Source organism: Hemitrygon akajei, chromosome 5 (assembly GCF_048418815.1).
Source record: "Hemitrygon akajei chromosome 5, sHemAka1.3, whole genome shotgun sequence".
NCBI classification, from domain to species: domain Eukaryota; kingdom Metazoa; phylum Chordata; class Chondrichthyes; order Myliobatiformes; family Dasyatidae; genus Hemitrygon; species Hemitrygon akajei.
Window position 1 is genome coordinate 141,128,499 of NC_133128.1, and position 24,281 is coordinate 141,152,779.

The 24,281-nt window shown below is 40.3% G+C and overlaps 1 protein-coding gene and 1 long non-coding RNA gene across 9 annotated transcripts in view; one reads left to right on the forward strand and one right to left on the reverse strand.

Moving 5' to 3' along the window:
- LOC140728241 (MAGUK p55 subfamily member 4-like) overlaps nucleotides 1-24,281 on the reverse strand; it is a 70,368-nt gene that overhangs the window by 24,873 nt on the left and 21,214 nt on the right. For all 8 annotated transcript variants that reach the window (XM_073046710.1, XM_073046711.1, XM_073046707.1 and 5 more), the window contains exons 9-13: nucleotides 9,313-9,509; nucleotides 3,204-3,265; nucleotides 1,805-1,822; nucleotides 1,669-1,707; nucleotides 486-506 (exon numbers count right to left, since the gene is read on the reverse strand). In XM_073046710.1, coding sequence (XP_072902811.1) covers nucleotides 486-506; nucleotides 1,669-1,707; nucleotides 1,805-1,822; nucleotides 3,204-3,265; nucleotides 9,313-9,509 — 337 coding nt within the window. The remainder of the gene's footprint in view (nucleotides 1-485; nucleotides 507-1,668; nucleotides 1,708-1,804; nucleotides 1,823-3,203; nucleotides 3,266-9,312; nucleotides 9,510-24,281) is intronic.
- LOC140728242 (uncharacterized) lies at nucleotides 6,910-12,006 on the forward strand. The gene is made up of 3 exons (XR_012099026.1): nucleotides 6,910-6,980; nucleotides 10,697-10,811; nucleotides 11,825-12,006. It is a non-coding gene; the product is annotated as an uncharacterized lncRNA (long non-coding RNA).

The following is a 24,281-nucleotide window of genomic DNA, read 5'->3' on the forward strand; positions in this document are numbered from 1 at the left end:
CACCCACTTCCAAAATGCCTCATCATTGGCAGTAATCTCTGCATTACAACTTCTTGCTAATTAAGGCACACCCAGAAAGGTCTTGACATGTTCTGAGAGTATGGGGACGGCTGCAGGGGATGTCACTTTTCTGCAGGGGACGTCACTTGACATGTTCTGAGAGTATGGGGAAGGCTGCAGGGGACGTCATTTTTCTATATTCAAGAACGGACAACAGTCTCTTATTCCAGAAAATTTCTTAATTCCTACATCTTGTGATGCAGAGGATTGAAATCTCAGCCAGTAAAACTGGAGGTATGTGGACGCAGTGAAGTGGGGTGATTGTGGGGAGGGGAAGGGAAGCTGGATATTGTTTTTGAACAGAAAATGTAGCATCTCAAGCATTCTGAATCAAGGGTATATGGTTCACAAGAAAAATTTTAGGCATTCTAGTTGCAGGATACAGGAACATTAACATTGCAATTAAACACAAAGGAATTGCCTACCTGATTCAAAGGTTTCTTCATCTGTGGAAGTAAGGAAGAGAATATTAGCATATCTTCATGGAGATATTATGGAAAGCAATCTCCATAGCGGCAGATATTTTGATACCAGTAGCCTGAAAATCCGTGTCAGTATTTCTAATAGAATCGCAGATTACCTACAAACATGACAAATCTACTGACCCTCAGCCTTAATCATTGATTCTCCAATATAAGGCCCATTTATCTTTCAGCATTTCACCATCAAGGTCCTGAGTAGCACTTGGAGCTGGAATTTTCATTTTGGATCAGTTGCGTGATGTTGCCAATTTATGGCATTATTTCTAAAATAACAAACTGCCACCATCTCACATTCTCAAAATATATCTGTGAGCAGTGGATCCCTCATCGACCAGGCTCACCACATCTTGTCCTACTCCACAGAATTTAAAAGATTGGTAAAGATGAAACAAAAACAGAAATACAGGAAGAACTCAGCCATTCAAACAACATCTGTGGAAAGAGAAACCAGTCAAATATGGTGAGTGACCTTTTCTCAGAACTGGAGGAAGAGTGCAGAGTTTTTAGTTTTTAAAACAGGGTGAAGAGAAGGGGTGAGGTGTCAGACAAATGACTACACAGAGATAGGTTAAGAAAGATCAGATGATAATGAGTATCTGATAATTAATAAGACACTTGCAAGAAATGGGGATGAGAACATGATAATGAGAAGAGATAAGAGGACAGTGTATCTTAATTTGGAAAAGTCAAGGTTCATTTCAGGTAAAACTGAGTGGTGTTAAACAAGAGTTTAAACTAAATCTAGAAGAATGGAGTCCAAACCACTGCTCTTATTCACTCAGAACTCAGAAATGGGAAATGGAGTGTCTTCCCTTTCACAGCTGAATATAGCTCCACACCTTCTCACTATGTCACTCAGTCCCACTTACTCAGCTGTCACCGTGCCCTTTAACTCTCCCTATCCATCTTCACAGACTGACTCACTCAGTTTTGTATTACACTGGCTCAAGCTCTGTAAAAGAACCATCATCCCCAGATTAATGCCCATCAATCCGAACCCTGCCCTCCAGTGCTCAAGTGGCAAATACTCCTCTTCAGCTGCGGAATTGGCTAGACTCGAAACACTTTGAAGGAAGTATGGAAAAATTCAACTGAAAGGAGTACTAAAGAAGCATTGTAAAATTACCTGTTTCAAAAAATTTCTCATCAATTGCTATGTCCTCTTCTAAAAGACACAAGAAGGACACACCAGTGAGTTGTGGCTTTAAAGTAAAAACTGCAAGCAGAACTTAACAGCTAAGCATGCCGTTGGATGTACTCACCCTCTTCCACTGTACTCACTACAAGAAGCCCGTCAGCAGAGAAAAGATAATCAGGTTAAATTCAGTGCAGCAGCTTTTACTGACAGTAAGTAATAAGACACAAAGCTAATGGCTGTGTTGGGCTTTAAGGTGAAGGAGTTACTAAATTTATGTCATGCTCTTCACCATTAGTGTAAGGTTTCTGTAGAATGTTAATTTACAAATACAGCAAAGTAGGGCAACAGAAGATAAGTAAACACAAGGATAATCCCTTACACAGTTTCCAGAACAACAAACTGTGCCCATGAAGTCAACAACATCATGGCTCAAAGGTGTAATGCCTGTACATTAACAGTAATATCACTAAACCCAGATAGCAAAATCCCACTGACTGACAGAAATGATCTCTACACCTCAATTCAGACAGTAAAATCCCAACACACTGACAGTAATTTATCTTCACTCTAATACTAACCATCCCCCACAGCCTGACAGTAATATTCTCACACCCTATCAGTAACCAGCCCTCACACTGACAGTGACCACTCCTCACACCCTGACAGTATCTATTTCTTACTCCCTGAAAATAACCACCTCTCACACCCTGGCAGTAACTCTCAGTGCCTGACAGTAACATCGTCACACACTGCCAGTCACCATCTTTACATCCTTACCCTGAGGGTAACAACTCCTCACATGAACAGTAACCTCCTTACCCCCTGACAGTAACCACTCTGCACACAGTCAGTAACAACCTTCACAGCCTAACAGTAGAAGCCTCTCACCTTAATTGTAGTAGCCATGTTAATAGTAATTAGCAACCATCTCTACACCCTAATAGTAACCATTCCACTAACATCTCCCCATTCTAACAGTATTACACTTATACCATGATAACATATGTTTCTGCATGCTGACAGTAACAACCTCACATAATGTACAGTGCCGGTACCCAGGAAACCGAACAACAGCAAGTGTAGCATCTCCAACTGGCAGTAATCACTGACAGTATTCTGAATCTGATTTACTTAATATCCTTATCCGTGTTTAATTCCTTCCTGACCTTGTCTCTCTTATTTCTTTGCTTAGACACCATGAGCAAGCACCTCATTTACCAGAAACCTAACCACTGCTTTCAACTATCAGAGCCCTTCAATTTGAATCCTCTCCCCAAGTACAACAACTCCACCTTCTTAGATTATTTTTTCTGCTCGTTTGATCACATTTCTACTTACTTGAAATAAACTCTCTTTCTTTGGCCTTGTGCCCAATTTTTTCCTGCTTCTATGAAATGCGTTTTATTGCAAAGGCTGTTGAGGTATCTCTGCTTCCCAGCTGTGAGCCATTGTCTACAGACAATCTGAAATATTCTCTTTTACATCAAAAATAGAAGCACATTGCACTAGTTAATGCTACTTACAGCCTGATTTAGTGCAAGTGTGCATTTGGAAGGAGTGGGACCACCAGAACTCCCTTTGCTTCCTGAGGAAACAGAAGAGGAAAAAGTAAAACCCAGGTAGAGAGGAAGATTAGAACGGGCAATACAGATACATCTGATACAAGCCTTTCATTGACAACTAGCAAACTACTTGCCATTGGGCAACGGGGAGAGAAAGTGCCAGAATGAGAGATGGATGGGAGGGGTATTGGGAATGGACTTAGACGGGAGAGTTAGTATGCCATTAGTCTCGAGTCTGACAGAAGACATAAAAGAGGTAATGTATAAGAGGGGAGGAAAATGTATTAGCAGAATGAATTAATTATGCTCTCTTTGCCTTTGAGCCCATGAGATGTATCCCAGGGGATCCTGGAGGGACAGCACTTTGAATTGAGATTAATTAATATTATGAAGTTTAAAGATCAAAGAAGGTGCTGAATTTAAGATTGATTGATTTTAAACAAATTAATATTATAAATTGGTATGAGATATTAAAATGCAACATTTCTTAAGTTATTCAAGGATCTGGTCAGGAATCTCCACTGATCATATGTTTTAATGACTTGGAGAAATGAAAAAGGAGTTTTGTGATAAAGGTGTAAGTCACGCTAAACACAAGAAATTCTATAGATGCTGGAAATCTTGAGCAACACACACACAAAATGCTAGACGTACAACACGCTAGAGGAACTCAGCGGGTTGGGCAGCAACCGTAGAAACGAGCAGTCAACGTTTCGGGCTGAGACCCTTCGTCAGGATTGAAGAGGGAGGGGGCAGGGGCCCTATAAAGAAGGTGGTGGGAGGGTGGGAAGGAGAAGGCTGGTAGGTACCAGGTGGAAAGCCAGTAAGGGGAAAGATCAAGGGGTGGGGGAGGGGATAGGCAGGAAAGGTGAAGAAGGAATGTAAGGGGAAAACACTATGGGTAGTAGAAGAAGGTGGAATCATGAGAGAGGTGACAGGCAGCTGGAGGAAGAGGCAGAGTGAAATTGGGATGGGGAAGGGAGGGGGAGAGAATTACCAGAAGTTGGAGAATTCAATGTTCATGTTCATACCTCTTATTAGTTTTTCACCTGGCACCTACCAGCCTTTTTCATCCCACCCTCCCCCCACCTTCTTTATAGGGCCCCTGCCCCCTTCCTCTTCAGTTCTGACGAAGGGTCTCGGCCCGAAACATTGACTGCTCATTTCCACAGATGCTGCCCGGCCTGCTGAGTTCCTCCAGCACGTGTTGCTTTGACCCCAGCATCTGCAGAGTGTTTTGTGTTTACAAAGTGCTGGAGGAGCTCAGCAAGTCAGACAGCATCTATGGAGGAGAATAAAGAGCTGACATTTTGGGCTGAGATCCTTTATCAGGACGAGAAAGGAAGGAGAAAGGAGCCACAATAAGAAAATGAGGGGAGGCGTAGGATTACAAGCTGGCAGTTGATAGTGAAACCAGGTGAGGGGGAAAGTGTGTGAGTGGGGAATGAAGTAAGAACCTGAAAGCTGACAGGTGGAAGAGGTAAGGGGCTAAATAAAAAGGGTAGTACAGTGAACCATGAAAGAAATGGAGGGAGGAAGGGAACTAGAGGGAGGTGATGAGCACGTGATGATAGGGTAATCAGACTGGAAAATGAATAAGAGAGAAGGGGGAAGGGGGGAGAGGAAAATGTTACACTAAGCTAGGAGGAACAGCAAGTACTTTAGATGGAGCAGAAAGTTGCAAAGAGACATAGACAAGTTAAGGGTGTAGGTAAAAGTACAGTAGATGAAGATCAAAGCAGGCAAGTGTGAGGTGCAGAAAGCAATATAAAAAGTAAAATTAAAAATGTTACACGTCAAGGGGCAGTTTTACAAAGGGAAAGAATGCACATTTCTCTTGCTCTTGGAGTACCACAATGACTCAAAACTTGCCTATTGCCCTGAGGGATGTCATATAAATGCACCAGAATGATACTACGGCTCAGAGGATGAGATGATGAGAACAAGTTGCACAGACATGATTTGGGTATGGGCTGTACTGATCACAGTTCCTAACAGGATAAAATGATTCAATGTGCTAAATACAGTGCAACACTTGACCTAGGAAACATAGAATGAAGGGACTGTGCTTTGGGCAACATGGTGGCACAGCAATCTGTGCTTTCCACACAGCTTTGGGGACTTAATTCCATCCTAATTCCAGAAGACCATAAGTTATAGGAGCAGGATTAGACCATTGAGCGCATCGAGTCAGCTCCGCCATTTCATCATGGCTGATTCATTTCCCTCTCAGCCCCGATCTCCTGCCTTCTCCCCGTATCCTTTCACGCCTTGACTAATCAAGAATATTTTAACCTCTGCCTTAAATATACCCTATGACTTGGCCTCCACAACAAATTCCACAGATTCACCACTCTCTGGCTAAAGAAATTCCTCCTTAGCTCCGTTCTAAACGGACGTCCCTCTACTCTGAGGCTGTGTCCTCAGGTCTTAAACTCCCCAACCATAGGAAGCATCCTCTCCAAATCTACTTTCAGTGTTTGACAGGTTTCAATGAGATCCCCCTCATTCTTCTGAATTCCAGTGAGTACAGACCCAGAGCCATCAAACACTCTGCTCACAGTACTCCAGTTCCAGGTGCTATTTGTGTGGAAGTTTACACGTTCTGACTGCGGAAGAGTTTTCGCCAGGTATTCTGGTTTCCTTCCATAAAGACCAGCTGTTAGGTGAATTACCTCTTAGATTTGTTGAAAGGCAAAAGAATTAAAAATGCATTTCAAAAGGATATGGAAATCCACATCAAGGAGCACAGTAAGTGTATCCATTAGGAGAAATCGGCGGTAGCAGAACACTACATTCGCAATGGCTATAGGATTGACTTCGACGGCACAAAACTACTGTGCCACACCAATAGCTTTTGATACTGCCTGGTGAAGGAAGCCAGTGAAATAAAATTAGAGGAAATGAACTTTAACAAAGATGAAGGTCTTGCTCTAAATAAGAACTGGAATTCAATTGTAAAGAAGGTGGGAGAGCAGAAACTTGATTGGATGAGGTCTAATCAATCAGGAGGGATGGACTAGAGGGGTATAAATACCATCAGACTAGACATGCCCAGGCATCATCCCTGATAAAGATGGCAGAGCTTCTCATCGAAAGGTTGGTTATAATTGATATTTGTACCCGGCTGGAAGCCCGAGAAGAGTGTATTCATCATATACACTGGGAAAGCACCAAAAGTAAATGAACAAATAATAAGATGCATTTGCATCTGAAGTTAAAAAGTAAACATTCTAACTCTGCTGGCACTTCATAAGTGATGAGACCTGGGTGGCAGTAGGGAGATTTGTAGTCTTACGGCCTGGGGGAAGAAGCGGTATCCCATCCTAACATTTCTTTTCCCAATGCTTTGGTACGGCCTGCACGATGACGGGAGGGGGTCAAAGAGATTGTTGGATGGGGGGGGGGGGGGGAAATCACTGACAATGCTCTGGGCCCTGTGTACTCAGTGTTCCAGATAAATACTTATGATGCAGAATGAACTTTACTATATCCAAACCATGAAATACTTGTCTGGGAATATCAATGGAACAGCATCCAGAGATTTTCACTCAACATTTAGCCTGTATTAGAAATGCCCTGGGTGTATAGAGGGAGTTTTATTCTGCATCTAATCTATGCTGTGTCTGTCCAGTGTGCTTTACATATGACACTTTTATATCTAATAGATGATGTGCCACACCTGCATGGAAGGAGAGGACTGAATTGAACAATATTTGATTCTTCCTAGCTATGCAAGTAAGTGTGTAACACAAAATAGATGTTATAAGACAAAATGGGGTCAGTTTGGGATGTGGAAATGTTTTGAGAATGCACAGGAATACTGATACACAGCCTTGAGCGTAGATATTGATGTTGAACTTATCTTTCTGCAGACATGCTATCTCTGTCTTTCAAGTAAGTGTCTAGGTCAAGGATCACAAGAGATAAGGGGGTATGAGGAATTACATGTAGAATTAAAAGGACTAAAACCTGACATTTGCAGCTTGGTGAGTAAAGCTGCACCATAACTAATCTGCTAACCGTGAGACAGAAGCAGGGAACAAAGAGGTGCTTGTGCATGAGAAAGCTGCTGTGTAACCATTAACCAAGGATGCTTAGCAACAATCAGAGTATGTATGTGATAACGAATGTTTAACAAGCAGCTCCAGACAGTACTTGGGGCTCACTTGATGCAGATTTTCCCAGACTTTATGAGCAGGTCCTCTGTAGTTCAGCTGAGCGATGCAAGCTTGCTAATTTGTGTGTGTTGCTTGAATTTCCAGCATCTGCAGATTTCCTCGTGTTTGCGTTAATAAACAGCATGTAATTTTAAGTAAACTGTGTTTGACAATTATTCCCTGGGTCTGAACCTAAAATCCTCCGGTAGAGAGGCAGATCGACAGGTACAGTCTGGTACGATGACTACGTAAGCTGAAAAATACCGTTTTGAAAGGTATAAAAAGTGGGTCTCTTCTTCGTGCAAGTTAGAATCTTGCCTTAGGCTGGGTCACAATCAGCGCTAAGAGGTGGAGAGTGAAGACCATTGAAAAGACTGTCAGACACTTGAAGTTCCCTCTGGCGATATATAGATTAGCTCATTGTCTGGTTGATAAGCATTATTCCCTTCTTTATTTTATCGTATTCTTCTTTCTTACTGCATTTTATTTTGATATAACTCTAATAGAGTAGTTTTCTATTACTTTTTAGTGCGTGTCCAGTGCCTCCTTTGTTTGCAAATACCTCTTGCTGCTGAATCAGGAAAGTACCCTCCCTTAGGCAAAGCTCAGCCTACATTTATTAATATGTCCTTGTGGTGAACTACATATACCTGTCTGGACACCCCCCCCCCCCCCCCCCACTGACTGCTCCTGTGGCTCCTCCCACAGACCCCTGTATAAAGGCGATTGGAGGCACAGACCCTTCCTCAGTCTCCAGGATATTGTGTGGTGGTCACTTGCTGCTTGTGCTTTCTTCCAGCCAATAAAAGCCTACCTTAACCCACGTCTCCGAGAGTTATTGACGGTGCATCAGTCCTTTGCCTTGGCATCTAATTTTTGGGTGATTACTTCTACATAGAATAGTTTAGGATGTTAATTTAGGCATTTGCAATAAAATGGAAAATGCTGAAAACAACCCAGGCTGATAATGGAAAGAAAAATGGAATTAACATCAGTTCTGCTGAAAGTTCATGGACCTGCAACATTAATTCTTGTTCTTTCTCCACATATCAACATTCTCCACATATTTTATGTTTAATATATTTCCAATATCTGCAGTTTTTCCTTCAGAGGTATGAGCAGTGCAGTTGCCCCAACATGCCCTTCCTTTCCAACAGTGTGAAGTTCATACAATCCACCTGGTCAACATCAATGATAAAGAAAGATTGGCATTTGTGTTAGTGTATTCCTTGTCTTCAGGGTCCCTTGGGTCCTGGGCTGACATGGACATTAATATTTATTGAGTAAACTGATACCACTATGTGATTCAAGGTTTGGTGAGTGGAGGGCAGAGGGATATTCTAAATTCTTAAAGAGTGTTCCCAACTGCCTCACTGACAACAAAATTGTGGATCTATGGAATGTTCTGCCTCAGAAGGCAGTGGAGGCCAATTCTCTGGATGCTTTCAAGAAAGAGTTAGATGGAGCTCTTAAAGATAGCGGAGTCAAAGGATATGGGGAGAAGGCAGGAACGGGGTACTGATTGTGAATGATCAGCCATGATCACATTGAATGGTGGTGCTGGCTCAAAGGGCTGAATGGCCTACTCCTGCATCTATTGTCTATTGTCTAAAATACTTCTGAAGTACACTGAACTACTATAGAAAACATAGTTAATCTGCACACAGGAAGTTCCTACTAATGACAGTTTAACAGATAATATTTTATTTGTGGCATTGATGGGGTAATAAATCTTATTCAGGACACCATAACTTGAAAGCAATACTGTGCAATCTATTCATGACCTGAAAGTGCAAATGGGTCCTTGGTTCATTGCCTGCCTTATAAACCACCAGCTCCTGCAATACTTCAGTAAGAAGATTGGTTCCAGGACTCCACATCATTCACCTCTTGTAAATCAGCTGCTTTACCTTTTGAGCAAGCTGCTTGAAGGAATTAGACCTGCGCATCTCGAAAGGGTTGTGATGTTCTGGGCCTGCCACCAGAGCGCATCATTCTGGTCAACAATCTGCAGAATGTCTCTTCTTTTGAAGGTCAAACCAGCTTCAGGACAAGGAATGGAGGAATCGTACCTTGGGCTGTAGTCCACCAGTGCTCTCACATAAATCTGCAGGAAGAGAGAAGTACCAAATAACACCATGATGATTATGCTGAGAAAAGATCCTTAAAACAGAAGCAGAATACACAGCAAGCCAGTCAGTAAGTGAGAAGGATAAATATGGATTCATATTTGTTCTAACTTTTAAACAAGACAAAACTATAGGATTCAAATGGAATCCAAATAAACGCAAGAGGATAAGAATGGAAGTCACAAGGGCACCTGATGGTGTTTGGGATTTTAAGAAGCTGCAGAGAGAAGTAGTGCTGAATAAGAAGAAAGGTTATCCCAAGTCACTATCCACTGCATGTGTCCTCTCAGTAGAGATTCCATCATAATTTCAGGGATAACCACTGTTTCCATTCCCTCTTGCCTCATCTTGTTAACATTCTCCCCATCTGCTTCTTGCTTTTAACTCTTCCATGGAGTCACAGATAACAACCTGATCAGTCAATTAGATAAACAATCTCCAGTTTGCAATGTTGGGATTTAAAGCAGTTGATGTGTCTATGATCACCATCTCTGGCAGGGCATTGAAAAATTGAAATGGATAAAAAGTTAGTGTTTGGAATACAGTGGATTCCAGTTAATTGTGCAGCCACTTATTTGAAAAACTCTTAAAAAACAAAAACTAATTGAGAAAATAGCCGGGATTCATTAATTTATTTGGGATTCTATGCCGCTTAATTGGGACAGGAGACTGTCGCTGAACAGTTTCTAACTAGTGTAAGTCACGTACACTTGCGTGCTTAGTGTAAACAGTTTTTAAATAGCGCCAGTTGCATGTGTTTGTGTTCAAAAAGCAATGATTCTGTCACTGATAGTGAGAAATAAGCAGTAAGACAGTAAGCAGAAGTAATCAGTAACACAAGTCAGGAGTGAAAATGAAATGATTTCACTACTTCAACAAGTAGTGAATTCGAAGATAGCAACAATCATCTTGGATGTTACAATGAAGATTTGGAGGAAGCATTCATTCAAAGCATTATATAAAGGCAGTCCATTATCTGCACTAGATGTTGAGCAGATTTTGTTCATTTACAGTCAATCAAAAGAACATAGCAGCGTACATTGAATGAATTCTTCCATTGATAACTATTAGGAACTATTACAGTTATCTGGTACTGTAGTAGTATTGGTAAGTTCTAATTTGATCTGTATTTCATTTAACATTAGTTTGTCTTTTTTTTAAATAGTATTTTAACCATTGAGCAGTTACATGAAAACAAACCAAAACTGCTGAGAGACTAAGCCAGGGCAATCGACACAATATGGCATGCTTCCAAATAATGAGATTCCAAATTGGAAAAGGTATGTTTGATCCTTTATTCTGAAACCAGCAAAGACAAATGATCTTGAGGCAATAAAAAAACTAACAAAATTAAATAAGCAATATAACGCTCTAATATAGTCTAATAGTGATATTAGCATTCAAATAGCATAACAAATGTTCTAACAACATTCCAATTAATGATCTAGCTAGTGTTCCAATAATGTCCCAGTTAGTGATCACCAAAACAAAATAATTTCTTAGCTCATTCCCCCTCAACTAGTTTAACTGACTAAGCATGAATATGTAGCAATACTAGTTTGCTTTTACCACACCCCAACCTATATGACAGATTACTATAATAAATGTGCCACAAACTACAATGCAGTCAGAAGTAGATATATGGCTCCAACTGACAGAAAATAGATACATGACTGCTACATCCAAACCCCTTAATTATTATACTATAATATTTACAGCAGCATATTACAAAAATAGGACACATGAAATCTTCAAGAACAAACATTTTAACATTTATACAGATGTTCTCTTTCTTATTTCTTCTTCCAGTCAAGTTTTGGAACACTCATCTCGGTTGGAGGTTACCAGCACTTAGCCCAGTATACCGTGATCTTTACCACCATTCTCTGTCAGGTCATTAAATCAAGTCAAAGCCATGAAGCTTCTAGAGTTGTAACTCCTCAATCTCTGTCTCCTGAAGAAGACAATTCTTGATTATAGGTCTGTCCAGACACCCTGTCTTGGGCTTGATTCACACCTGCCTCACCAATCCTCTTCTGTCTGGAAAAACTTGAATGACTCCTCCCGCGATCCACGAGTTCAAAGGTGCTGTGTTTTCAATGATAAATGCAATGTCTCCTGGGAGGAAATTGTGTTTTATACCTGCCTGTTTTTGACAGTCCTGTAACTGTGCTAAATACTCCTTGACTCTTGGTGGGTGGAGCCAAAAATGATGCCAGAGAATAACTTGTCCCAGCTCACCAGCGAAACAGTCAAATTCTTCCTATTCTAATGTCTCTATTTTCCTTTTCAGGCTGGGATCCTGTGAGGATCTTTTGATCTACAGCGGCACTCAAAACTGCAGTTCTGCTCAGCAGTGTTCCCGTTCTTGGAGCTTGTCGATTGGCTGTTTCAATATGTCCAAGTCTGGCCTGAAGTCGGGCACCTTCGGGGCCTTTCACAGCCTTGTGGACATGAATTCTCACTGATGTCGGAATTAAAGTGTAGCGGGAGCCGGAACATCGAAGATAGCGAGAGTGGCTGTTGGAGGGCTCTCTCTCTCTCTCTCTCGATGGTGAGCAAGACTTTGCTGCCAATTCTCAAGTTGGGAAACTCAAAATAAAAAGCAAAGCTTCAGACTGGCTGTAACATTGAAATTGTGACTGTTGACCCCCCCCTCCCCCCAGTGGAAGGAGCAATATCTGCCTGTCCCTTGTTAGTGCAAGAGAGTGTCTTTGGAGTGTCAAAAATGTTGGAGTGAAGAAGTTAGTTTTCGATATACTGTAGACCATGATCACTCTTTGGGGGTTTTGCCGTTGCTTGCATTGTGGGTGGTGGGAAAGCTCATGGTTTCTGTGGTAACTTCCACTTTACAAAAGACCACTTGACAATTTTATAGCCAAAAGAACATCTTTATCTGGGACGGCAAATGATATTTACAATACAAAGGCTTCCAGGTACCTCGTGCGGCCTGGGTGGAGGAACTATATACAATGCACACTGGGAGTAAAAAGAGTGGAAGGAAAAACCCCGCCAACCCCGGATCCCGCCTCTTGTTACCAACAGCTTCCCAATTAGTATTAACTTACTTTTAATAATACTCACATTACAACACTTCTCCCCCTTTAAAATCCAACATTCCCCAAATATAGAAGAACTAGGAAATAAAAACAGTGGTATCATTAGCAACAGGTTACCAATACAAAAACACCTAAAAACATGGCAAATTCAACATTCAATTTAACAACAAAAGAAACTATCCAATCAAAGATTCAGTCTGTCAGGAGGTTTGTGAGGGCGCTGTGATCTACGCACTACCCTTGGTGACCCAGCAGGCACCGCTGGTGAGGATGTTTTGGGTGAATCTACTGTTGGGGACATGAGAGGGGTCTGTGTGTCCGCGTGAGAATGTCCATCCTCTTCAGGGGACTCTGCCCCTCTGCCAGCATCTCTCCCTCTGGCAAAGGCACTGGTGGACATGCTTTCCTGGTATGCATTAAGTGGTCATTGCTCCTTAACTGTTTTGGACTACTGAGCTTCTTCGAAATCAATGGCAAGCTATTCTCAGCATTATTGGGATAAACGGCATCTGCAGGTTTGCCACCTAGCTTGGAACGCACTGAAGAAGGAACTTTGGTTTTCTGAATCATCGTCACAACCGTGGTTCAGAATAGACCCAATTTTTTTTTAGATTGTGAGGACACTCAGTCCTCATTTATTGTCATTTAGTAATGCATGCATTAAGAAATGATACAATGTTCCTCCAGTATGATATCACAAAAACACAAGACAGGCCAAGACTAACTTACAAAAACCACATAATTATAACATATAGTTACAACAGTGCAAAGCAATGCCGTAATTTGATAAGGGCAGACCATGGGCACAGTAAATGAAAGTCTCAAAGTCCTCGATAGCCCATCATCTCATGTAGATGGTAGAAGGAAGAAAAACTCTTCCTGCCATGAACCTCCAGCGCTGCAAAGCTTCCCGATGCAGCCTCTGGAAGCATCTGACCACAGCCAACTCTGAGTCTGTCCGAAAAACTTCGAGCCTCCAACCAGCCTTCTGACACCGAGCACCATGTCTGCCGAGCGCTTCGACCTCAGCCCCAGCCGCCAAGCAACAGGCAAAGCCAAGGATTCGGGGCCTTCCTCTCCGGAGATTTCTCGATCGTACAGTAGCAGCGGCAGCGAAACAGGCATGTCAGAAGTTTCACCAGATGTTCCTCTGTGCCTCCCACATCCGTCCCCATCAAATCAGGATTGTGCACGGCCCCTACTTACAGATAACAGATATTCATTCCTGGAGTGGCCGCGCGCGCTGCCGTCACGCCGCCATTTACTCAACTCACAAGCTTTAAGTTCCTCGGGGTGAATATCACAAATGATATTTTTCTTTTTTCTTTTTTTAAAATTTTTTTTATTAGTTTTTCAAAACCTTTTACAAAATTAAAAACCCCAAATCCCAATGAGGAGCATTAATACAGAGCAAGGTTAAGCATACAATAACAATATGCTACACAGGAAGAGAATTTAACAAAAAAGCACCTAAATTAAAGACAAGTGAGCTTAGTGTCCTCCCCAAGCCCCACAACACAAGAAAAAAAAACAATTCCAGACCAACCACCACACAATATAGAGAGTATAAGTCCGGACAGTCAAACTCCCAGACTGTAAATACACTTAGCAACAGAGGATAATAATGCCTACTACCAGAAAAAAAAGGGAGCTGAAAGCAAGGGACTGAAAAGAAAAAAAAACCCTAGTCAAGAGGAAGGTTATGAAAGTACTCGATAAAAGGCCCCCAGATCTTATGGAACTTTAAATCCGAATTGAGAACTGAATAATGAATTTTTTCGAGGTCCAAGGAATAATCTCTCTCCATCGGATGGAGGAAACGCCATATATCAGAGATACCAAAATTAGAGAGAAACGACTGAATAGCTAAGGCAGATTTGGTAGGTGATCTGGTAACAGAGGATGATCGGTCCAGTTTAGGATCCAACCAACAGCTAAAGTCACCACCTAATATAAGAGAGTATGAGTTTAAGTCTGGTAGTGAGGAAAAAAACTGTTCAAAAAAGTTAACATCATCAAAGTTGGGGGCATACAGGTTTGCTAGTGCAACTTTAGTGTTATATAGTTTACCAGAAACAATAATAAAACGGCCATTTGTGTCCGATATTTTATTATGGAGTTCAAAAGGAATATTTGAGTTAATAAGAATGGAGACTCCCCTAGCTTTAGCGGCAAAGGATGAATGAAAATGCTGACCCGCCCACTTGGACAGAAGCCGGGAGTTATCGAAACAACGAATATGAGTTTCTTGGAGGAAAGCAATGTCAGCTTTGAGTTGTTTAATATGTGCGAATACCTTCCTCCTTTTAACAGGGTGATTCAGTCCCTTTACATTCCAGCTCACAAATTTAAGTGCACTAGCCATTATCAATTACTAATGCATAAAAGGCAGCAGGCATATAAAAAGTCAAGCGGTACAATAGCAGTCTGGGAGCAGAGATGTAAACATAGATTCGTAAGGTCAAAATATAAACATGTCCTAAACAATAAAGAAATGTTGGCACTGGAAAAACCACCCCACCCACACAACCCAAAACTAGACGGCTACCAAAACAAGTAGCTAGCTCTACCAGAAAAATTAACCCAAATACAACTTCCAGATCTGTGTCATTGACAGCAGTTCCGTATAAATGCTATAACAAACAGTAACTAGTTTATGCACTAGAAAACATAACTACAGATTAGAACACCTTCTGCCGAGATATACAACTTAATACAGAGCGAATCGGAAGAAAACCAAAACTAACCTACCCGCGAAATATTATAGAAGAATAAAGTAAGAGAAAGGGAAAAAAAAGGTAAGAAGGAAGAAGAAAAAAAAGAGGAAGGGGAAAATTATAAATTCAAGACGAGTATTTATCAACCGTTTACCGAGAAGGGAGAAAAAAACATTCAGAGAATGGAAAAAAAAGGGGATGAAGAAAAGAAAAAGATAAAATAAATAAGTATTTAAAACAGAGGAAAAATAAATCAGCAGTTGAACTGTGAACCGACAAACAGGGAGGCCTTCACTAAAGACTTCAAACCTCCAAAACAGGTTAGATTTAGTTGTAGAACTCTGTAGGTAAAGTTATACAGAGGTAAAAATAGATTACACACACACCAAATCCCGGGAGAGATTGTCAACAGCCTTTAGAGTTTCAGCGAATAATGTCTGAGTGATTCAAGTGAATTCTGAATCCAGAGAAAGTAATTTTACTACGAGGAGTACTTATCCACCATTTTAGGAGGTCCGATCAGATTCCGAAGATGACTGGATAGCCGGAAGACTTGCCACAAACGCTTCAGCTTCCCTCGCTGATTTGAACCACTTGAATTCCCCGGTATTAAATTTGATTCTTAGGTCAGCAAGATTACGAAAGGAAGGTTTGAAACCACGATCAAAAAGCACTTTCATTACACCTTTATACTCAGTGCGCATCTTTAAGGTCTGGGGTGCAAAATCTTCCACAAAGCGAATGGTTGTATCCTGGAAAGAAAAAGAGCCTCTGCGACGTGCCTCCACAATCAGACTGTGTTTTACCTGGTATTGATGGAAATACAAGACTACTGGTCGTGGACGGGATCCCAGAATTCCGGGAGAGACATAGACTCTGTGTGCCCGTTCCAGCTCGGGCGGGTTTGGAAGCAGAACAAATGATATTTTTCATAGAGTTCCTTGTTATAGCTTGGAACTATCTGGAGTTCAACAGCAGGAAATTGCAATGCATTTCAGAAAACCTCTTGTGCTTGAACAAAGGTCTTGTCTGTTAAATCACAGTCATTGATTTTGATACATTCATTCTCCTGGAGCAGGTTCTTTTGTCTGGAATGACTGTTCTCTTCAATACCACGAATACTCAGCCCAAGGAATCTTCCACTCAGCGTAGAGTTAAAGGGCACCACATGGATTCCCAGGAGGCCACCGTCTACAGAAAATTCTACCTTCTTTGTCAAATCACTTAGAGTGCTGTCTAAATGCTTGTCTGGTGGTCCTGGAGGCTCTGTTCTTACATCGTCTGTACATATCAAAATCAATGACTGTGATTTACACCCCCATGTCCTCCTGCAGTTCTCCTCACTAATGACCGATGCAGTAGCCTCTGAACCAATCTCAAACTTAATGTCCTTTCCCTTGACAGTGACTGTGGCATAATATGGTTCAGGTGGCTCCTCATCCGTTTCCACCCCAAACATGTTGTAGGCACACGCTGCCTCTTCGTCTGCTTCTCCTAGGTGGTGTGTGGCTGCCTGAGCCTGTTGAGCTTTCCCCTGCCCAGGCTTAACCTTACCCTTTATGCTCCTGCACTTTTTAGCTAAATGTCCTTTTTTGCTACAAGCATGGCAGACAGTATCTTTGAATTTGCAAACATTTGCATAGTGTGTCCCTCCACACCGAAAACATTCCACCCGCTTTGCCTGTTTACCAGTCTCCCTCCTAACTTGGTGCACTGCCGCCGACTGTGACCCTCCCCATACCCTTTCTGGATATCCTTGGCATTATTAGCAGCCATCTCCATGCCTTGGGCAATCTCTAGGGCTTCCTTGAAAGTTAACGGTGGGGTTTCCCCCAACAAATGGTGTTGTGTGGCATCATTATTAATGCTGCTTACTAATCTATCACAGAGTATGTCATCCAACACGGCTCCAAAATTGCAATGCTCCGACAGCTGCCGAAGCTCGGCCACAGACTGACCTGGCTTCCAAACATGGCTGTGAAACTTGAACCGTTGGACTATTACCGAAGGTTTTGGATTATGGTGGTTCCCCATGAGCTTGACCAGTTCATCATGTGGAATTTCTACCGGTTTCCGCGGCATAGCTAAGTTCCTTATCGACTTGTAAGTCTTTGCCCCACACACACTCAGGAGAATAGAGTGCTTCTTATCCATTAGCACAGAAAAAGTGTCCCAACCTTTCCTCATACTCCGGCCACACCTCAGTTCGCTCTGCGAACTGACCGATAGACCCGAACACAACCATCTGAACGCGAGGCTCCTCATCCGCTCACAGCTCCTGATCGAAACGCGTCGACCCGTCCACAAAACCAGTTCACCTCGTCACCAAAAATATGTGGTAACTTCCACTTTACAAAAGACCACTCGACCAAAAGAACATCTTTATCTGGGACGGCAAATGATATTTACAATACAGAGGCTTCCTACCTACCTAATCACCCTCGTGCAGCATGGGTGGTGGAATGCATACTGGGAGTAAAAAGAACGGAAGGAAAAACCCCACCAACCCCGGAGCCCGCCTCTTGTTATCAATAGCTTCCCGATTAGTATTAACTTACTTTTAATAATACGCACATTACCACAGTTTTTGCTAGAATAAGTGGGAAAAGGGGGAGGGTTGTTGCAGCTAGCTGCTGCTTGTCTGTGGAAGGGGGGCCCAGGATTCTTACATTTTTTCTGTCATTGACTCTTTGGGGGTTTCTTCTGTTTTGAGGCTGTCTGTAGAGAGTAGGAATTTCAGGTTGTGTATTGGAACCATTTCCAAAACAAGTCTGACATTGTATTGGACCTGTTTCCATCTATGATTAGCATAAATGTCTTCCTTTTGGAATTCCCCTACTGGTAAGGATGGTGAGGGCTTCAGAAGCAACCGGTGGTTGGGTGCAAGTGCTTCCAAATCATTGGGTTTGAATGATGCTTTAGCAATTGGACAACCATTGATAATTGCCTCTACTTCACAAAGGACTGTGTGGAAACTGTCTTCATCAAGATTCTGTACCTTCATGGTGGAATTGAGGACCTTTTGTACAGACCGAATCAATCTCTCCCATGTTTCTCCATGATGTGAACCAGCCGGGGGGGGGGGGGGGGTGGTTTAAAAATCCACTTAAATCTTTTTGGAAGGACATCACTGATTTGTGAATGATTCCACTTTTCAATGGCTTCTTGCATCTCACGCTCAGCTCCAACAGAGTGCAGTTCATGAACCTGTCTTTGTCTTGTTATAAAGTGTTGAAGTGCATTAACAAAGGAGTCTGTCTAAAGAAGATGACATTTCAATGTGAACAACTCGTATAACTAGACAGGTAAATATGACCCCATACTTCATTGTATTCCTTCTGCTCTTCACTTTAGAAGGTCCACTCCTATACGTGTAAACAGAGGTTCATCTGTAGAGACCCTGTCCAGAGGTAGATCTGTCACGCACTGGCATTTCAGAGCTGGTTGCAACTGTCGACAAGCAACACACTTGGACAGGATTCTTCTTATAGCTGCCAGCAATGGGAATCCAGAATTTTTGGCACAACCTGGATAACATGTGGTTACGGCCACCATGTCCCACCTCTTGATGTACATGCCTCAGAATAAGGTCTGAGATATGAAGATCCTTTGCCAGTATAACAGGATGTTTAGACTTTTTTTTAAAAAAATTGATTTTTTAATGCATTTTCTACAACACTACAAATAAAATTCCCAAACCAAAATAAAAAATTAATACAGTGCAAAATAAACATACAATAATAATATAATACAAAAAAGATAATTGAGAAAGCACCCAAATTGAAGTCATGTAAAGTTAGTATCCTCCCCAAGCCCCACAACAAAAAAATAACTCCAGACCAACCACAACAAAATATAGAGAATATAAATCAGGACATTCAACCCCCAAAACTGTAAATACACTTGAAAACAGAAGATAATAATGCCTACTACCAACAAAAAGAGCTGAAAGTAAGGGACTGAAAAAAAACCTTAATTAAGAGGAAAGTTATGAAAGTACTCAATAAAAGGTCCCCAGACCTTATGAAACTTTATATCCGAATTAAGAATTGAATAATGAATTTTTTCAAGGTCTAAACAGGACATAATATCATTAAGCCATTGAGCATGCGTGGGCGGGGCAACATCTCTCCATCTAAGGAGGATTAGACGTCTAGCCAGGAGAGAAGCAAAAGATAATATTCGACACTTAGTCGAACTCAAACGTATATCTGTCTCACCCAAAAAACCAAACAGAGCAATTAAAGGGTTAGGTTCTAAGTGGTGATTCAGAATACAGGATAAAGTTATAAAAACATCTTTCCAAAATTTCTCTAAACTAGGACAGGACCAGTACATGTGAATAAGAGAAGCCTCGCCCCTTTTGCATTTATCACAAAGAGGACTAATATTAGGGTAAAATCGAGATAATTTAGATTTGGACATATGGGCTCTATGAACAATCTTAAACTGTAAAAGGCAATGGCGAGCACAAAGGGAGGTTGAATTAACCGATTTGAGAATCGAGTCCCAAATCTCATCAGATAAAGAGATATTTAAATCATGCTCCCAAGCCATTCTAATTTTATCCACAGGGGCATGCCGTAAGAATGCTAATTTATCATGAATAAATGATATTAAACCTTTACCCAGTGGATTAATAGAAAGAAATAAATCCATAACATTTTTCTCGGGCATTTCAGGGAAGTTAGGAATTAAAGGATTGATAAAGTGTCTAATTTGGAGATATCTAACAAAATGGGCATTAGGCAGATTGAATTTAGCAGAGAGCTGTTGAAAGGATGCAAAGCGATTATCGATAAAAAGATCTTCAAAATGTCTAATGCCCTTCCTATACCAATCATAGAATGTTGAGTCATACATAGTAGATAAAAAAAGATGATTATGTAAGATAGGACTAGAAAGGGAAAAACCATAAAATTTCCTAAACTGGGCCCATATTCGCAAAGTGTGTCTGACAAGAGGATTAACGATTAGTCTAGACAAACTACTAGGGTGTGCAGAGCCAAGAAGTGCAGAAATAGATAGATCTTTAGTGGAATTCAACTCCATTGCCACCCAATTAGGGCACTCGGGTTGGCTATGAAAAAAAGACCAAAAGGCAGTGCAACGTATGTTAGCTGCCCAGTAATATAAATGAAAGTTAGGTAAGGCCATGCCACCCTCTTTTTTAGATTTTTGAAGATAAACTTTATTAATTCTAGAACGCTTATTCTTCCACAGATATGACAAAATAATAGAGTCTAAGGAATCAAAAAAGGTTTTAGGAATAAAAATTGGGATAGATTGAAATAAATATAAAAATTTAGGGAGAACATACATTTTAACAACATTAATATGACCTACCAAGGACATAGATAGAGGTGACCATTGTGACAGACTCTGTTTTGTAGTATATAAAAGATTGGCAAAATTTTCACGACAAAGATCTTTAAACTTCCTTGTAACTGTAATCCCAAGGTAAGTAAATTGATTATGAACTACTTTAAAGGGGAGGTCACGAAATGCTAATACTTGTGCTTCTTTATTAATTGGGAAAAGTTCACTCTTATGTAAGTTAAGTTTATAGCCAGAAAACTGGCTAAATTGATCAAGAAGTGAAAACATTGGAGGTAAGGATGTGGACGGATTTGAAAGAAAAAGTAATAGATCATCAGCATAAAGAGAAACTTTATGCTCAACACCCCCCTCCAGATCCGGTCAGTTCAGGACAGCTTCGGAATGCTATCACCAGAGGTTCTATAGCCAAATCAAACACAAAGGGACTTAAGGGCATCCCTGACGGATGCCACGTTTGAGGTTAAATAGCTGGGATTGCTGAAAATTAGTCAAAACAGAGGCAGTAGGACACAGATACAGCAATTTAATCCAAGAGATAAAACTTTGACCAAAGTCAAATTTTTCTAAAACTGTAAAGAGGTAGTTCCACTCTATACGATCAAATGCTTTCTCCGCATCGAGAAATAACGCATTCAGGAATCCCAGTTGAAGGTGAATATAAAATGTTAAATAAACACCGAATGTTAAAAAAAGGAAGACGGTTTTTAATAAAACCAGTTTGATCATCAGAAATAATAGAGGGAATAACAGTTTCTAATCTATGAGCCAAAACTTTGGCCAAGATTTTAACATCAACATTAAACAAAGAAATCGGCCTGTACGAGGAGCACTCTGTTGGGTCTTTACCCTTTTTTAATAAAAGAATAATAGATGCCTCATTAAAAGAGGGTGGCAATTTACCATAATTAAACGAGTCAGATAGTACTGAGAGTAACTGAGGAGAAAGGAGTGAAGAGAATGATTTATAAAATTCTACGGGGAACCCATCAGGTCCAAGAGATTTTCCTGAAGACAATGCAGAAATTGCAAAAGATATTTCTTCTGATGATATAGGCTCATTAAGTTTTGCTTTAAAATCAGATGAAAGCGAAAGAATATTCAGATTATTTAAGAAAAGATCAACAGAAATATTCTCATTCAGAGATTCAGAGGAATAAAGCCGAGAGTAAAAATTTTTAAATACGTCATTGATTTCTGAGTGATTCGATGTAAAATCCCCATTCTCCTTCCTGATCTTTGTAATATGTTGTTTAGCTTTAGGACGCCTCAGCTGATTAACTAGAAATTTACCAGATTTGTCACCATGAATATAAAAGCGACTCTTACTTTCAAGAAGTTGGCGTTCAACAGGTTGAGTAGACAGAAGATCAAATTTAGTTTGAAGTTCTACATGCTTCTTGTATAATTCAGGATTATTAGTTTGAGCATACAATTGATCTAATTCTTTAATCTGATTAATTAGGTCTAATTGATCTATACGGGACTTTCTATTAAGATTTGCTGTATAAGAGATTATTTGACCCCTCAAATATGCTTTCATGGCATCCCAGACAATCTGGGATGACATTTCAGATGATGTATTAGTGTTAAAATAAAAAGTTATCTGATCCTTAATAAATTTTAGAAAATCATCATCCGATAATAAAGTCGAGTTAAAACGCCAGTGTTTATTCCTCTGATGGAGATCAGGAAAATTCAGACAAAGTAATTGGGGCATGATCAGAAATCAGTATACTCTGATAATCACAAGAATAGACAAATGGAATAAGTTAATTATCAAGTAAAAAATAGTCAATTCTAGTAAAGGTATGGTGAACATGTGAAAAAAAGGAATAATCTCTCTCAGTAGGATGAAGGAAACGCCATATATCTGAGATACCATAATTAGAAAGAAAAGAGTGAATAGCTAAAGCAGATTTAGTAGTGATCTAGTAACAGAGGACGATCGATCCAAATTAGGATCTAACCAACAATTAAAGTCGCCACCCAGTATAAGAGAATATAAATTTAAATCTGGTAGTGAGGAGAAAAAACGTTCAAAAAAATTAACATCATCAAAATTGGGAGCATACAGGTTTGCTAGTACAACTTTAGTATTATATAATTTACCAGAAATGATAATAAAATGGCCATTTGTATCAGATATCTTATTATGGAGTTCAAAAGGAATATTTGAATTAATAAGGATGGAAACCCCCCCTAGCTTTGGTGGCAAAGGATGAATGAAAATGTTGACCCACCCACTTTGACAAAAGCCGAGAATTATCAAAACTACAAATATGAGTTTCTTGAAGGAAAGCAATGTCAGCTTTGAGTTGTTTAATATGAGAGAAGACCTTCCTTCTTTTAACAGGATGATTCAATCCCTTTACATTCCAGCTCACAAATTTAAGTGTATTAACCATTATCAATTGTTAGTGCATAGAAGGTAGTAGGCATATAAAAAAATCAAACAGTACAATAACAGTCTGGGAGCAAAAATGTAAACATAAATCAGTAGAATCAGGACAGAGACATGTCCCGAATAACAAGGGAAAACAAAACAAACAGTGAGTAGTGTTGGAACTGGAGAACCCACCCCATCCTCGCAACCCAAAACTAGATGGCTACCCAAAAAAGCAGCTAGCTCTACAAAAAAATTAACCCAAAAATGACTTCCAGTTCCGTATCGTTGACAAAGGTTCCATATATATAATATAGCAAATAACAGCTAATTTATGCACTAGAGAGCAAAATTACAAATAGGAACAACTTCATCAGAAAAAGTATAAAACTTAATACAAAAAAAAATCAGACAAAAAACTAACCTACCCGCGAGAAACTATGAAAAATTGAAAGAAAAAAAAATTAAAAAGGGGGAAAAAAGGGGGAAATTATAAATTTAAAGAGAGTACTTATCAGCCGTTTACAAAAAAAAGCAAATCTTATACTATAAATCAACCAACAGGGAGGCCTTCAATAAAAAACTCCAAGCCTCCAAAACAAATTAAGATCAATTGTAGTTCTCTACAGTTATACAGAAGTAAAATAAATTACACAGGTAAAATCTAAAAGTCCGCAGGGAAACATTAAATTTAAATCACCTATTTAGGAAAAACGCACTAAGTCCAGGGAGAGATTAACTAGAGCCCTTAGAATCTCAATAGTTAATGTCTGAATTATTCAAGTAGAGTCTGAGTTCGGAAAAAAGAACTTTACATCGAAAAGTACTTATCAGCCATTTTAGAAAGTCAGAGCGGTTCTGAAGAAGCCAAGATGCCTGGAAGATTTCCAACAAACAACTCAGCCTCCTTCACTGATTTAAACCACTTATATTCTCCAGTAGTAAGCGTAATTCAAAGATCGGTTGGATTACGAAGAGAAGGTCTGAATCCACAATCAAAAAGCACTTTCATTACGCCTTTAAACTCAGCACGCATCTTCAGAACCTGGGGGGCATAATCTTCCACAAAACGAATATTCGTGTTTTGAAAAGCAAAAGTACCTCTGCGGTGTGCCTCCATAATCAAACAGTTTTTCACCTGGTATCGATGAAAGCATAAAATAATTGGCCGTGGACGGGAACCCAAAATTGCGCGAGGAACATAAATCCTGTGAGCCCTTTCTAGCTCAGGTGGAGTCGGAAGAAATTCTT